Source organism: Maylandia zebra, linkage group LG20 (assembly GCF_041146795.1).
Source record: "Maylandia zebra isolate NMK-2024a linkage group LG20, Mzebra_GT3a, whole genome shotgun sequence".
Classification (NCBI taxonomy): domain Eukaryota; kingdom Metazoa; phylum Chordata; class Actinopteri; order Cichliformes; family Cichlidae; genus Maylandia; species Maylandia zebra.
Genome location: NC_135186.1, coordinates 29,685,132 through 29,702,460, shown reverse-complemented (window position 1 = coordinate 29,702,460; position 17,329 = coordinate 29,685,132). Strand labels below are relative to the sequence as shown.

Genomic DNA, 17,329 nt, shown 5'->3' with positions numbered 1-17,329 from the left:
TCCACTTGGCTGAAGCTAAAGCTTAGCTAAAAGCCTACCAGCCATTTGGCTGCTCTCCGGGTTTTAAAGGTAGAAAGGTAGAAGCCTGGGGATGCTACTGTTAAGGAAGAAGACATTAGAGGTTACTTTGGGCAGTCACAACAAAATGAGATTTCAAAGTAAGAGCCTTGCAATCCCCAACAGATTGAAAACAAAGAAAGAAAGAAACTTACCTGACATGGATCTCCTTGTGACAAATCCAACATGTGGAAGAGGAAGCCGAGTTCACAAGCCAAACAAAACTCCTTGTGGCACAAATGATTCTGAACAAGGCAGCGAACTGGCTCCAGGAAGTATAACACCTAAGATGCAAACATAAAAGACCCATGGAACATTTGACAAATTGTCTCATATTAAAAATTAAATGTACACATTGTGAACCTTCAGCTTCTTACCTGGATCATGCAGTTACAGTAGGCGTTGGGAATCTGCGGCTCCAGGCCAGCAAACAACGTCCTGTTGTAATGTTTGAAGTCAAAATCTTCCTGTCCACGTTTAGAGTATTTAATTGTCACCTGAAGCACAACAAACACATCTTCGTCACATGTTTTGGAAATCAAAGCTTGTAGCAACACTCTAGAAATTGTTACATATCATATTTAACTGTATCTCTATGAACACCAGGGTGAAACATAACAAGTCCAACCTTTCTGTACTTTTCGGGAACAGTGTGAAGGAGCGGCTCTTCATCACTCTCTGTTAGAGATTCAGGGATGTGGTTGTAATAAACAGGTGACCCTTCTTTATTTGCAGGGACCTGCAAACAACAAACAGGGAAAAAAACTTAAAATACACCACGTGGAGATGGGTTTAACTTTTTTTGTAAATTTATTACAATATTGTAAAAATGACAGTTTAAAAGAGAAACAAGTTTTTTACATACCTGGTTACAGGGGCAGGCGGAAGGATTTTCCACAAAACTGTTGAAGCCAACAGTTTCAATAGTTTGTGGGATTTCTGGGTCCATCCCAGAAGCCCACCTGTTGAAAAGAAACATGTTTTAGATCGGTGGACAAGGAAGAGAAAGACGAGAGAAGTTGGGAAGAGGCTCCACAAAGGAGATGGAAAGAAAATAGATGGAACAGAGAGAAAAGACACTAAAATTAACTGGATCACCTGCCAGAGGAAAAACATGCGAGAAGAGAACAACAAAGCAGGGAAACTACAGCAACCACCAACATAACCGTACATTACAGTGAATGCAAGATCGACAAGTTCAGCTCAGTTTTGCTGTTCCATAACTGATCAGAATTATTCCTGATGAGCAGAAACAGAGAGACAGAGCGGGAGCGCAACCTTTCGATCATTATTATTTCGATCCCTCTCTCATATTCAAAACATCAATGAAAGAATATCTGATTGGGACCTGATTGAAAAGCTGAGTAAAATGAGAAAAGTATAAACAATTTGTTTCATTGTGCATATGGATGAAATATAATGTAGATAAATGGGACAAAGGTTGAACTGAATGTTAACATTCATCAGATCACAGCTCAGGTTGTGTCAAACCAGCAAGTAAAAACATTTTTGAGACACTAGAGGATGTTACCCTTCAGAGGTCCTAAATGTACTAAATGTAATTGATAAATATAAGTTATTAGCCAGTAAATGACTTGGCAATGTTCATGTAATACAAATTTATGTATTTTATTTTTCCTGGAGGGCAACAAGATGGCAGCTGCAGTGTAAGTCAGACTGTGAAATAAAAGATCAAAGAAGACTTAAACAGTATTTAAATATTCAGGCTTTTTCAACATTTAGACAAATTGTGTTTGAAACTCAAACTAATCTTTATAGTATTTGTTTTATTTTACTCCAGAAGCAAAAGATGTTTTCCAAAAATTGGGACAAACTGTTGTTTAATTTTATGGTTGGTGTGGTCCTGAGAGTCGTTGAGCTTGTCTTTGTTTTTAGGGTCACAGGTTTCAAGCTGGTATCAAGGTGTGAATCATAAATGAGCCCCGCCTGATCTCCAACAAGCCTGCCCCATAAAAGACTTTTTCTTTTGTTTCGGCCCAAATCATGTCTGTGGATCTTTTCTTTGTTAGTAACACTAAACATGTTAAAAGCTGAATTAAGGCAGGGTTTATTTTCCTGAGTTAAATTCTTTGCTAAAAAAGTTAAAAAGCTTAAATTTTCATGTTCTATTGCTGTGACACAGGTGAGTGGGTCAAACATGAAACAGGAAGTTGACCCAGAAAAGCACAGGCTGAGGAAAATGACTTAAGTGTCTTTATTGTAAGATCATAAACTTGTTATAGCTAGTTTGTTGAATAAACTGATGGAAACAGGAACATGATGAAATCAATAAAAGTGCTCATTTTTGTGTTTTTGAATGTTGGTTGTCATTTATTTTATTCACACAAATGCAGTTTGGATAAGTGCTGATGGTCCTTTGTTAATTAAAACCAAACAATCACCATTCCAAGGTTAATCAATACCACTGAAACAGATAACAGACAATAGCTGAAACTATCTTTAATCAACAGTCAACTATTAGCTTCAATTAAACTGACTCAACCAATGAGAGCATCAAATTTGGATTATATGGTTTCAGCTAGGACTAAACCAAAAGTTGTATTTTTCATTAAGTGGATGAGAAAATAAAGCCTGTAAAGTTTAAAACTTTAATTTCATTTAATCAATGTTGAACTCTGAGATTAATCCAGTCAATTTTTATTTTAATTGCTACTGAAATGTTGAATTCACCACTGATGATAATGTTTTTCATCTATATGGATCCATTTCCACAACTTTTTGATCACCACTTCAGAACAACAACTACCTGGATACACAGGATCAAGACTGAACTCTGACATTAATCCAGTGAATTTTAACAACAGTCACGCTAAAGGACCATTTAATTGATTAAATCATGGTTAGTTTGTTACAATATGTGTAACATAACTGTTGTCCAACATGCAGCAAATTTGTTGGAGAAGCTCAGAAGAATCAAACTCAACATCTGGTGCATCTCGGACATCAAGGAATTTGGTGCTTTTGACGACCTGTTGACGACGGCTGTTAATCAAGGTGTGGATTAAGCGTGCTAAATGAGGTCCTCCCAGTCTGATCAAACTCATTATCTTGGTGCAATTCAGAAACAATACGCTCAGGCAAAAACTGGGTCGACCCCCCTCTGACACCTTAATGTGGGCTTAATGATGACACGATGCCCACGTCTCCCAAAGAATTCACACCTGTATTCATGTAAACTCAGCCGCACCCACCTTGTTTCAGACCCTGAAACCTGTGAGCCTAACGTTTAATGCAGGAACAGTCAACGACTCTTAGAGGAGTAGACAAGGGCAGAAATGTTACCACGGACAATTTTTTCACATCGCTTTCACTTGCGCAAAAACTTCTTAGACGGAAAACCACCATCCTCGGCACAGTCAACAAGATTCGCAGGGAAATTCCTCAATCCACTCAAACCCCCACTCCCCTCCCTCCAGAATTCCCAGGTAACAACCTAATATACATATGAATGACTAGCCAATTTAGCTTCCACTTGGCTGAAGCTAAAGCTTAGCTAAAAGCCTAGCAGCCATTTGGCTGCTCTCCGGGTTTTAAAGGTAGAAAGGTAGAAGCCTGGGGATGCCACTGTTAAGGAAGAAGACATTAGAGGTTACTTTGGGCAGTCACAACAAAATGAGATTTCAAAGTAAGAGCCTTGCAATCCCCAACAGATTGAAAACAAAGAAAGAAAGAAACTTACCTGACATGGATCTCCTTGTGACAAATCCAACATGTGGAAGAGGAAGCCGAGTTCACAAGCCAAACAAAACTCCTTGTGGCACAAATGATTCTGAACAAGGCAGCGAACTGGCTCCAGGAAGTATAACACCTAAGATGCAAACATAAAAGACCCATGGAACATTTGACAAATTGTCTCATGTTAAAAATTAAATGTACACATTGTGAACCTTCAGCTTCTTACCTGGATCATGCAGTTACAGTAGGCGTTGGGAATCTGCGGCTCCAGGCCAGCAAACAACGTCCTGTTGTAATGTTTGAAGTCAAAATCTTCCTGTCCACGTTTAGAGTATTTAATTGTCACCTGAAGCACAACAAACACATCTTCGTCACATGTTTTGGAAATCAAAGCTTGTAGCAACACTCTAGAAATTGTTACATATCATATTTAACTGTATCTCTATGAACACCAGGGTGAAACATAACAAGTCCAACCTTTCTGTACTTTTCGGGAACAGTGTGAAGGAGCGGCTCTTCATCACTCTCTGTTAGAGATTCAGGGATGTGGTTGTAATAAACAGGTGACCCTTCTTTATTTGCAGGGACCTGCAAACAACAAACAGGGAAAAAAAACTTAAAATACACCACGTGGAGATGGGTTTAACTTTTTTTGTAAATTTATTACAATATTGTAAAAATGACAGTTTAAAAGAGAAACAAGTTTTTTACATACCTGGTTACAGGGGCAGGCGGAAGGATTTTCCACAAAACTGTTGAAGCCAACAGTTTCAATAGACGAGAGAAGTTGGGAAGAGGCTCCACAAAGGAGATGGAAAGAAAATAGATGGAACAGAGAGAAAAGACACTAAAATTAACTGGATCACCTGCCAGAGGAAAAACATGCAAGAAGAGAACAACAAAGCAGGGAAACTACAGCAACAACCAACATAACCGTACATTACAGTGAATGCAAGATCGACAAGTTCAGCTCAGTTTTGCTGTTCCATAACTGATCAGAATTATTCCTGATGAGCAGAAACAGAGAGACAGAGCGGGAGCGCAACCTTTCGATCATTATTATTTCGATCCCTCTCTCATATTCAAAACATCAATGAAAGAATATCTGATTGGGACCTGATTGAAAAGCTGAGTAAAATGAGAAAAGTATAAACAATTTGTTTCATTGTGCATATGGATGAAATATAATGTAGATAAATGGGACAAAGGTTGAACTGAATGTTAACATTCATCAGATCACAGCTCAGGTTGTGTCAAACCAGCAAGTAAAAACATTTTTGAGACACTAGAGGATGTTACCCTTCAGAGGTCCTAAATGTACTAAATGTAATTGATAAATATAAGTTATTAGCCAGTAAATGACTTGGCAATGTTCATGTAATACAAATTTATGTATTTTATTTTTCCTGGAGGGCAACAAGATGGCAGCTGCAGTGTAAGTCAGACTGTGAAATAAAAGATCAAAGAAGACTTAAACAGTATTTAAATATTCAGGCTTTTTCAACATTTAGACAAATTGTGTTTGAAACTCAAACTAATCTTTATAGTATTTGTTTTATTTTACTCCAGAAGCAAAAGATGTTTTCCAAAAATTGGGACAAACTGTTGTTTAATTTTATGGTTGGTGTGGTCCTGAGAGTCGTTGAGCTTGTCTTTGTTTTTAGGGTCACAGGTTTCAAGCTGGTATCAAGGTGTGAATCATAAATGAGCCCCGCCTGGTCTCCAACAAGCCTGCCCCATAAAAGACTTTTTCTTTTGTTTCGGCCCAAATCATGTCTGTGGATCTTTTCTTTGTTAGTAACACTAAACATGTTAAAAGCTGAATTAAGGCAGGGTTTATTTTCCTGAGTTAAATTCTTTGCTAAAAAAGTTAAAAAGCTTAAATTTTCATGTTCTATTGCTGTGACACAGGTGAGTGGGTCAAACATGAAACAGGAAGTTGACCCAGAAAAGCACAGGCTGAGGAAAATGACTTAAGTGTCTTTATTGTAAGATCATAAACTTGTTATAGCTAGTTTGTTGAATAAACTGATGGAAACAGGAACATGATGAAATCAATAAAAGTGCTCATTTTTGTGTTTTTGAATGTTGGTTGTCATTTATTTTATTCACACAAATGCAGTTTGGATAAGTGCTGATGGTCCTTTGTTAATTAAAACCAAACAATCACCATTCCAAGGTTAATCAATACCACTGAAACAGATAACAGACAATAGCTGAAACTATCTTTAATCAACAGTCAACTATTAGCTTCAATTAAACTGACTCAACCAATGAGAGCATCAAATTTGGATTATATGGTTTCAGCTAGGACTAAACCAAAAGTTGTATTTTTCATTAAGTGGATGAGAAAATAAAGCCTGTAAAGTTTAAAACTTTAATTTCATTTAATCAATGTTGAACTCTGAGATTAATCCAGTCAATTTTTATTTTAATTGTTACTGAAATGTTGAATTCACCACTGATGATAATGTTTTTCATCTATATGGATCCATTTCCACAACTTTTTGATCACCACTTCAGAACAACAACTACCTGGATACACAGGATCAAGACTGAACTCTGACATTAATCCAGTGAATTTTAACAACAGTCACGCTAAAGGACCATTTAATTGATTAAATCATGGTTAGTTTGTTACAATATGTGTAACATAACTGTTGTCCAACATGCAGCAAATTTGTTGGAGAAGCTCAGACGAATCAAACTCAACATCTGGTGCATCTCGGACATCAAGGAATTTGGTGCTTTTGACGACCTGTTGACGACGGCTGTTAATCAAGGTGTGGATTAAGCGTGCTAAACGAGGTCCTCCCAGTCTGATCAAACTCATTATCTTGGTGCAATTCAGAAACAATACGCTCAGGCAAAAACTGGGTCGACCCCCCTCTGACACCTTAATGTGGGCTTAATGATGACACGATGCCCACGTCTCCCAAAGAATTCACACCTGTATTCATGTAAACTCAGCCGCACCCACCTTGATTCAGACCCTGAAACCTGTGAGCCTAACGTTTAATGCAGGGACAGTCAACGACTCTTAGGACCGCCTTGAATCCCAGTGGAGGTTAAATACGTGGCTCTATCCATCAGACTTTAGATCTGGACTCCAGTTTTCTGCATTTCAAGAGATTGGGATTAAACCTGCAAGTACTACTATTTACAGAAGTTCCAGTTCCTCTGCAGGCTGATTTAGCTGAAGAAGATTTTTGAAGCTCTCAGCACAAGATTAGGTGAATACTGGGCCAACCATCATAGGACTATGAACTCTCTTCACTGGACTCCTCACTGGTCTCCTCAGTGGACTCCTGGGGGACTGGAGCCCTCCATGAACTCATATCTGAATCCAAACCTCCACCAAGACGTGGGAGTGTACACACAGGAGCTGGCTGTGACCGTTCCTGAGCCTGTGCACGTAAGGAAGGGGATTTTTTCTGAGCTGCACAGTAAAGTTTCAGAAGCTGGCATCCCCGTCACTGCAACACATTTTGACCTGCAGCGGGAAATGCTCTGGATGGGAAACTACACGGTAAGAGCCAAAATGATGCTTCAGCAGAGTTTGTTTCTTCTACATTCACCTTAAATGTTGCACTCTGTAATAATATTTGTGCCCTTCTCTTAGGGTCATGTAAAATCCTTCCTTGGACCTACGATGGCACACTACTCTTCTTTCCAAGTGCACGCAACTGATGCCATCAGACACATACAGAGTTTGGACACAGGCGTGCTGTTCCTTTCTGAGTGCAACCTCAGATGTTACACTCGTGGAGGCCTCGTCATGTTTGATTATCGGTAAGTGTTACATTGACTGTTGATGATCTGAAGCTGTGAAATTATTCCTTATGTTATTGAATTAATGGCCATTTTTGGTGCTTTGCAGGATGGAAGAAGGAGCTGATATGCACAGTCTCCTCATGACTGATAACATGCTGCTCATGGGGGGATTACAAAACTATGTGGTTGAAATTGACATGAACACACTTCAAGAAACTCAAAAAGTAAGACACCAGGCTTATGTTTATCAAAATCCACAACTATCTATGCTTACACCACTGGCACATCATACAACTGACTTCACAGCGAGTGTCTGACTGTCTGCTGTCTTGATTGTCCTTTCAGTTCAGAGTGGAGGCACCTGGAGTGACAATAATGCGTCAGACCAATCGTTTCTTCGTCTTTGGGCACCCTTCTGGCAAAGTAAGTATCACCTGATTGGATCAGTTTGATGAGGTTTGGTTTATATCTCTCTAACACTGACCCTCTGCTGGTAACAGGTGACCCTTCGAGACTTGCGCACATTTAGGACACAAAAGTTTGACGCATTTCCTGGCGGCCTGTCAGACTTTGATGTTCACGGAAACCTTTTGGCTGTGAGTGGGTTCTCCAGCCGAGGGCTGAATGAACGTTTCCTGATGGTGTATGACCTCCGCATGATGCGAGCTGCAACCCCCCTTTGGGTGCATGTGGATCCTTTCTTCGTGCGCTTCCTTCCTACCTACACGTCACGGCTCGCAATCATCTCACAGACAGGTATGAAGCTGGCTTCAGGATTCTTTAGTCCAGTTTTCTGTAGCATAGTCTTACTATGTTTGGCCAATAAATGTGACACACAATTTCTTTGTGTGATTTGTGGCTTTGCTATAACTGCCTGCATTCTGTGTCTTTTTCCAGGTGAGTGTCAGTTCTGTGAGCCCACTGGCCTCGCCAACATGGCGGATATTTTCCACGTCAACACAAACGGCCACTTTCTCACAAGTTTTGAGGTCTCATCCAGCAAACAAGCCTTAGCCTTTGGAGATTCGGGGGGATGTGTGCGTCTCTGGTCCGATACTCGGGACGTTATGTTTAACGTCTACTCCAGAGAGCCCTGCGTTGTGGATGCACAGCCTCAGCTGGCCTGGAATCATAACCTGCAGCCCTGCTCTCCCATCCCCACTGCCCAGGCTACACCCAGCTCAAGGTAACACAATCACTAACGAGACTGAAGAGTTTGCATTAGAGCGTTCATAAATATTGTTTTCAGATTCAATAAAAGTTTGTAAGATAATGTCGAGTCTTCCCCAGTTGATATAAATGGTTAGTCTCACGTAGTTCCCATTAAAGGTTTCCATCTAAAACATGTTTCTTTTCAACAGGTGGGCTCCTGGGATGGACCCAGAAATCCCACAAACTATTGAAACTGTTGGCTTCAACAGTTATGTGGAAAATCCTTCCGCCTGCCCCTGTAACCAGGTATGTAAAAAAAAAACTTGTTTCTCTTTTAAACTGTCATTTTTACAATATTGTAATAAATTTACAAAAAAAGTTAAACCCATCTCCACGTGGTGTATTTTAAGTTTTTTTTCCTGTTTGTTGTTTGCAGGTCCCTGCAAATAAAGAAGGGTCACCTGGTTATTACAACCACATCCCTGAATCTCCAACAGAGAGTGATGAAGAGCCGCTCCTTCACACTGTTCCCGAAAAGTACAGAAAGGTTGGACTTGCTACGTTTCACCCTGGTGTTCATAGAGATACAGTTAATTTTAAGATGTAACAATTTCTAGAGTGTTGCTACAAGCTTTGATTTCCCAAACATGTGACGAAGATGTGTTTGTTGTGCTTCAGGTGACAATTAAATACTCTAAACGTGGACGGGAAGATTTTGACTTCAAACATTACAACAGGACGTTGTTTGCTGGCCTGGAGCCGCAGATTCCCAACGCCTACTGTAACTGCATGATCCAGGTAAGAAGCTGAAGGTTCACAATGTGTACATTTAATTTTTAATATGAGACAATTTGTCAAATGTTCCATGGGTCTTTTATGTTTGCATCTTAGGTGTTATACTTCCTGGAGCCAGTTCGCTGCCTTGTTCAGAATCATTTGTGCCACAAGGAGTTTTGTTTGGCTTGTGAACTCGGCTTCCTCTTCCACATGTTGGATTTGTCACAAGGAGATCCATGTCAGGTAAGTTTCTTTCTTTCTTTGTTTTCAATCTGTTGGGGATTGCAAGGCTCTTACTTTGAAATCTCATTTTGTTGTGACTGCCCAAAGTAACCTCTAATGTCTTCTTCCTTAAGGCCAGCAACTTCCTCAGAGCACTTCGAAACGTCCCTGAAGCCAAAGAGATGGGCCTGATCCTCTCAAACTGTGAGGAGACGACAGGAACAGTCGAGCTAGGTCGCTTAATCCAGAGATGGAATCACTTCATCCTCTACCAGCTCTTCCAGGAGACACAGGAGCAGGAGGATCCACGGGCCTACAGGACGACCAGGAGCAGGTAAAACACATCGTTGTTGACCTGCATTCTTACTGGACACTGTCCCAGTCTTATCATTATGTTTGTTTATAAATGCAGAGTTTTCCTTCTGGTTTCTGAAACTGTGATTTGTGTTTGTGTTGCAGTTCTCTGGGCTCCTCTGGCGACTCTGTCATTAGAGAGCTGTTTTGTTCTGAAGTTGAGAACCGCAGCCTGTGTCTCTGTGGCATAGAAACAGTCTACTCCTCCCTCATGTTGCTGTTCAACATGCATTACCCCAACTCTCAAGGTGAGTCTGAGAGCACTGAGAGCATGGATATCTGTGACTGTGAATTACTCTGTCTTTGAAACTTGAACTATTAATGATTACATAATGGTTTGAATTAATTTAGTTTTTGAATGAGCAGAGGGAAATATCTGCTTGATTTGATGTATACACTGATATTCATTGTACTTTGACACTTCAGGAGAAAGAATAAAGGAGCACGACTTTGCTGAGATCCTGAAGAAAAGCATCTGCCTGCAGCAGAGATCTCACACATGGTGTGGAAACTGTGACAAGTATCAGCCCACAGTGAGTTACAGCTTTCATTCACTCATAATGACAATTCATTTATGGTTGGTTGTTACCTGTTGTGCAGGGTAATCATTTCTTTGTGTTACACTGTAGGTGCAGACACGCAACATTCGACGTCTCCCAGATGTTTTGGTGATAAACTGTGAGGTGAACAGCAGCAAAGAGGCTGAATTCTGGAAGGTTCAGGCCGAGGTAAGCCACTGATTCACCGTGTTTAAATACAGTTAAAAGAAAGTAATGATTTATCTGTTCATTATTTACATGATTGCCCATGTTTCTGTTTTTATAGTACGCCTTCAACAAATCCATGCAGAAGACAGATCAGGATCAGCGTCACGTGTGGATCCCCGCCACTCTCAAGATGTCCCTCAGCAAAAGTCAGAGACTGGAGATCAGCAGCTGGCCTGAGGGCGAGGAGGTGAGGACTTTAGATTTTCAGCTGATCTTTGCACTTGAAGAAATAATTGAGTAACTTTTCATCACCAAGTTAAAATTTCACTTCAAGATTAAAACCATATTTCCAGGAGCAATATTTTTAAAACATTATTACACTAATCTGTAGATATTGAACTATAGGTTGGTTTTAGTGTTTTTGTTTCTGTAACAACATGAATTTCTCAACTGTTGTGAAATAAAAAAGTTTATCTTACAATTATTTGCACTTTCTGTTACTAGTTAAGTGCTGCTGAACAGGCGGAGGGAGCTTCTCTGTATGACTTGGTGGCCACGGTGCCGCACATCCTGGACGCTGGCGCGGGTGGTAATCTGGTCGCACACATCAAAGTGGGTGAGACCTACCATCAAAGAAAAGAGGTGAGCGACGCTTAGATAAGAAAATTTGACATCTGCTGACTACAAAAAGTTTCATTTTTAACATTCAAAATGATTTTATTATTTCAGGGAGTCTCTCGCCAGCAGTGGTACCTCTTCAATGACTTCCTCATTGAGCCGATTGAGCAGGTAAGGATCCTAGATAAGATTCCTGCTTGTTTATTCATGCTAACTTTAATGTGTGCAGTCATTTAAAAATGTTTCTCCTTTTGTTTTCAGACTGAGGCTGCACAGTTTGATGTGAGCTGGAAAGTGCCAGCCATCCTGTGTTACGCCAAGAGAAACTACCACACCAAATACGACCTCCGCAGTGAGTTTCAGCACAATCAGTCTGAAGTCAAATCCGACTTATATCGGACTCAGAAGCAGAGCAAGACAGACGCCACTTTCATCCCACTCACAGTCAGTGAGATGCCGCAGGCTGGTGACCTGGTGGGGCTGGACGCTGAGTTTGTAAAACTCAGTGAGGTAAGTCTGGCTATGATACCATCATTAATTATAATATAGGATCAAAAACAATTTTAAATATTCCTAATACATATTTTCAGTAGTTCAGCTAATCTGACTCAAGTATTTAAAACAAATTTGACCCCTGAATGTGTGCGTTTGCAGGAGGAAGCAGTGCTGCATAGTGACGGCACCAAATCGACCATCACGCCCAGTCAGATGTCTGTGGCCAGGATCACCTGTGTGAGGGGTCAGGGGCCCAACGAGGGGGTCCCCTTCATCGATGACTACATCTCCACTCAGGAGCAGGTGAGAAGCTGCAGAGAGAAAAGACCACGATGACCTAAAAGAATGAATATATAATGTTTCAAGGATCCACCCGCTAACTTGTCAATTTGTTCTTCCAGGTGGTCGACTATTTGACAAAATACTCTGGAATCGAACCTGGAGACCTGGATGCCACAGTATCCTCTAAGCACGTGACCACGCTGAAGTCGACCTACCTGAAGCTACGCTTCCTCATCGATGCAGGAGTTCGCTTCGTCGGCCACGGCCTGCAGAATGACTTTCGTGTCATTAATTTAGTGGTACGTTATTTCATCAGTTTTAAATTTCAAATTAGTTCAAATAGTTTCAAGATGTGATTTTTTTTATAGATGTGCTTTGATTTTAATGTTTTTTATTTTCTGTTTCTTAAGGTTCCCAAAGATCAAGTTATCGACACCGTGCACCTCTTCCGATTGCCCTACAAGAGGATGATTTCTCTGAAATTCCTTGCTTGGTATTTTCTTGGTAAGTTAGTAGAAACAAAAAAAACAAAATCAAATCCAAATAATCCAAATATGAGTCTTTAATCGAATTAAATCACATTATTACAGTGAGAGGGATTAGGATCCAAATATGTAAACTGGATAATCCGCTCATATTACCGAAGTCAGTATAGTTCATGATGTTTTAGTTGTCATCAAACTCATCTTGGAATTAAATCTGAACAACAAAGTATTAGAGGCTTTTTTGAGTTCATGCACTAAAGCGTACGTGTCAATTCCTCATATCCACACTGTAATCTGAAGCTTAACACTTTCATTTTAATCATTCCTGACCTTTTTTTCATGTCCACAGGCCTCAACATCCAGGGAGAAACCCACGACAGCACGGAGGACTCATGCACAGCCCTGAAGCTTTACAGGAAGTACCTGGAGCTGTATCAGGAAGGAGGGAATCATTACGTGATGAAGGTGCTCTACGAAGTCTACGACAAAGGCTTCCAGCTGAACTGGAAAGTCCCAGATTCGGACATGAGATAGTCCGTCTGAGTGGACTGAATGCACTCTCCTTCCATCCACGGGTGCTGCTGTGCTTCCCTCTGTGATGGGACTGTGAGCAACACCATGACCTGAAGATGCTCGGGCTGCTTATTTTGTATCATATTTTATAGTTATTTGCTTTGAGTCAGTGACTCAGTTGTTTTTTTCATATCTAAATATAAGCTTTTTATTTCAGAGAGGTTTACAGGGGGGAAAGTGATCATTCAAAATATGAATTTGAAGCATTTTGTTTTTGTTTTAAAGGAAAAAGTCAAAATTGTTGCATGTAAATGAAGTCATCCTGAGCACTGTAAAATGTTTGTTGTTTGATACCAGGAAGTGGAGAATGTGCACGAATCCATGAAAATCTTGATTAAAACAGATTCCAACCACAATGAATTTAGTTTGTTTTTTTTCACCAGATTCTGTGAAATCTGTTGCACTGTTCATTTTCCAGCTAACTTTTTGCAGCTTTCTCAGAATTCAGATCAACGTTCAATTTTTCAAAAGCTGTTATTTCTCTTCTATAAATGACACATTTAGCAAGTTTGAAAAAATTGTCCTCAATATTTCACCTCGACATCTTTAAAATGCTCTAACTGGTAAGGACTGTGCTTCAAGTGCAGCATTTACAGCCACCACCAAAAGTAGTAACTATACTTTAATAGATGTGCTTCATTTAATAAAGCTTTAAGTCACATTTGAACGATTTTTTGATATAATGGTGCCCTCTGCTGGATGATATGCACACTCTTACCGTTCACTCTTACAGTTGTTTTTAAAGGTTTATGTCATTATTTTCATTGTTTTTCGGCTTGTTTTGTTTTGGGAACCATAAAATGAAATTGTTTGAACTCCTTGTCTGGTCTTACCAACAACTCTACAAGTAAAACTAAACATACAGTTAGTAATGATCCAGTAGATATGTTAAAAAACTACACAACACAGTTATTTCAATGTTCCACGAAAGAATGTGTAAATCTACACAGAGTATAGTAATCCTGTTCAGCTGGATATGTAGAGGTCAGGGATGAATATGTTGTGTAGTCTCAATAATATTAAAGCAATAGTGTGATCACAATACTGATAACTGGGAGGCTTAAAAACGAGCTATTACAGTCTCAGAAATATTGTAATATCGACAATAATACTAAAATAAATCAGTACGAATATTGTTGTCAATATTTGGCGAGTAAGACAGTCAAGGCCTTTGAACCAGTTCAAGGCTCCGAAATCAACAGATTCTGTGAGAGAGAGGAAGCATTTTTTCAGGGGTATAAAAGTCCAAAGAAAGTTGTAACCTTTTCCGTGCCAGAGTATTGTTTAAACTTAAAAGTCAGTCAGAAGTCACCAAACACTCAGGACTCTTCAGAAGATCGTGAAGTAGACTTATAACACTACGAATGGCTGGTGTGAAGCTGATATCCAGGTCCAGATTTAGTAAGTAGAAATTTCCTTGGGGTGATGCACAGTGCGCTAATTCATGTGATTCATATACGAAGATGTAAACATTTAATTTCAACAATTCCCAGCCAAACGCAGCGCAAAGCAGCGGCTTACACATGAGCACATCCGCATCCACAGCAACAACCAACATAACCACAAGTAACAGTAAATAATAAATATTGAATGTTACTGAGCAGCACACAAGTCCGACAACACACACCTGTGTGCGTGTAGATCCATATATTCACAAGGGTTCTCCGTGTAACTGTCTAATAGTAGGTGTGGGGAGCCCTGCCCCCCAGGACATGAAGCAGGAATGGAGGAGATCAAGGCCCCAGACATCTACAAGCCCCCCAGAGCACGAGAGCAGTGTAGCAAAGTAACTGCGCGAATTGCTCGTTATTTTCTGCAGGCTGTGTGAGGCTGTGTCTTACTGGAGTCTGACACCGACAAGGTCACACTAACAGCTGCATTTTGATATTTGAATATCGTGGTTATGTTTTGACTGAGAGAAGAAAAAAAAACGAAGTAGACGAAAATCGCTCCAATTTCAATTATGGGTCGATCTGTGTGAGGATATTAAAAAAGAAAAGTTCATCTCAGTTTTGCTGTTCCATAAAAGATCAGTATTATTTCTGAAGAGCAGAAACGGAGAGACAGAGAGGGAGCACAATATTTTGATCCCAACCCTCATATTTACCTATTAACAATTAAAGAATGCCTAATTGGGACCTGACTGAAAAGATGATTAAAATGAGAAATGGACCCTTTCATTCAAAGCAGGACACAAATGTGTTCAGTTAGTCACAGCTAAACATAAAAGTACAATAACAAAAATATGAGCAAAGATTGATGCTTGACTTTAATGGCAACTTTGACAATTAATTCTCATGGATTTCTGTCAATTTGCAAATTATATGTACTATGTATAAAATTTGTCTGTTTAATAAAAACAATTTGTTTTATTGTGCATATCTATGAAATATAATGTGGATAAATGGGACAAAGGTTGAACTGAATCTTAACATTTATCAGATCACAGGTGAGGCTGTGTTAAAGCAGCAAGGAAAACATTTTTTGAGACACTAGAGGATGTTGAATTTCAGAGGTCCTAAATATGCATTATTTAAAGGTCTTAAAGGTCTTCTGAGTTTTTGCTTTTTGGTTGTGCAAACAAACTAAATACAGGTATGTCTGTGAAGGTTCTCAGTCATCCAGGTCATCGTAGTCAAAGGAGCTTGCAAAGAAAAGCGTCTGGACTTCTTTAAGTTACTTGAAGACTGTGATGGCTGCACTTACAGCCACACAGTGGTAATACCCACCATGTTAGTGTAGAGGCTTATAAGTAACATTGCATTCACATTTCTTTCTTTAAATATAGGAATTTATTTACAGGACAATAAATAACTGGTTTTTGTTTAGTTAATTAATATATCCACATAACGCTGCATTCTAAAATAAGTGCACACATTTTAGTTTACACTGTTATGTATGATTAATCTTTTGTTTTCTGAGTTACCTTAGTTGCAGCTGTTCCAGTCCCTTGATTAAGGAGCCAAGAGGTGGAAAAGGGGCAGAGCGAGCTTTAAAGGAAGGCTACAAATTGGTTCACGCCATAACTCAGGACCATGGGGGGGAATTGGAGTTCATTATGTTTGGTTTAGTTAGGTTTTGTGTGTTTTACCCCTTTTCCTGTTTTTGTGGGCTGATCAGCCACTATTTAAGTTTCCCCTTTGTCTCATTAAGTTAGGTCAGTTTGTTTGAGTTATCAGTTGTGTTGTTAACTTTGAGTAGAGTTTTGTTAGTTTGACCTCTTTTATGGGCCCAAGATTTTGATTCTTTTTGCATGAGTTAACCAATTATGTTTTTTGGGTTAAATAAAAAATCATTTTTTGGACTTTAACCTGTGCCTAAGTTTCCTTCACTGCTCGGTCCATCACAAAGACGTTGTAGCCGGTGTATCAGAAAAACTCAGGAGAGTTTTCTCCAAGCATGACATCCTGGTGCATTTCAGACCCAGCAACACGCTCAGACAAAAACTGGTTCACCCGAAAGACAAAACGCCAAAACATATGAGTGTACAATGTGGTGTATGCTGTACAGTGCAACGAGGAATGCCGAGACCTCTTCATTGGAGAGACCAAACAGCCACTTCACAAGCGCATGGCACAACATAGAAGAGCCACCTCCACAGGACAAGACTCAGCAGTCCATCTGCATCTTAAGGATAAAGGACACTCTTTCGAGGATGCCAATGTTCACAGTTTGGACAGAGAGGACAGATGGTTTGAAAGAGGAGTGAAAGAAGCCATCTATGTCCACTGTGAGCGACCATCTTTGAACAGAGGCGGGGGTTTACGACACCAACTCTCTGCCATCTATAATCCAGTTTTGAGATCCCTTCCCAGATGCGTTAACGCCCACTCACATCCTTTTTTATTTATTTATTTATTTTTTGTCCCGTTTGGATCTATAGCCATCAGAATTGTTGTCTTAATTGGCCTTAAGAAAGATGCCAAGCAGATTTATTTTACCAAGTGGATCATCATGGCCTTGCCATATTGGTCCATTTGATTGACCTTTATTATAATTATGAATTTATTTTATTTTCAGTTGCTACAAAAGGGACAGACATGACTGGGGGATAGGACAGGGAGAAAGAATGAAAGAAAGAGAGGGAGAGAAAGAAAACCAAAGGGGAGAAGAGACGGGGGGAAGAAAGAAAAAAAA

At 39.8% G+C, this 17,329-nt stretch overlaps 1 protein-coding gene across 1 annotated transcript; it reads left to right on the top strand.

The window, feature by feature from the left end:
* Positions 1-7,015: 7,015 nt before the first annotated feature.
* On the top strand, positions 7,016-13,449 carry LOC106674601 (PAN2-PAN3 deadenylation complex catalytic subunit PAN2-like). The gene is made up of 22 exons (XM_024806491.2): positions 7,016-7,282; positions 7,376-7,545; positions 7,634-7,751; positions 7,873-7,950; positions 8,028-8,283; positions 8,425-8,713; positions 8,889-8,985; positions 9,116-9,226; positions 9,358-9,477; positions 9,571-9,699; positions 9,813-10,012; positions 10,138-10,280; positions 10,459-10,565; positions 10,662-10,760; positions 10,858-10,986; positions 11,244-11,381; positions 11,469-11,528; positions 11,619-11,867; positions 12,012-12,155; positions 12,254-12,433; positions 12,545-12,638; positions 12,969-13,449. The coding sequence occupies exons 1-22, from the start codon at positions 7,016-7,018 to the stop codon at positions 13,151-13,153; spliced, it is 3,363 nt and encodes a 1,120-aa protein (XP_024662259.2). The 3' UTR covers positions 13,154-13,449.
* Positions 13,450-17,329: the final 3,880 nt, after the last annotated feature.

Bases quoted from the DNA above. Each gene is read 5' to 3' on its own strand.
- LOC106674601 (XM_024806491.2), top strand. From the start codon at position 7,016: ATGAACTCTCTTCACTGGACTCCTCACTGGTCTCCTCAGTGGACTCCT. The intron at 10,013-10,137 runs GTAAAACACATC...TTTGTGTTGCAG, and splicing joins TACAGGACGACCAGGAGCAG to TTCTCTGGGCTCCTCTGGCG. The intron at 12,156-12,253 runs GTGAGAAGCTGC...TTGTTCTTCCAG, and splicing joins ACATCTCCACTCAGGAGCAG to GTGGTCGACTATTTGACAAA.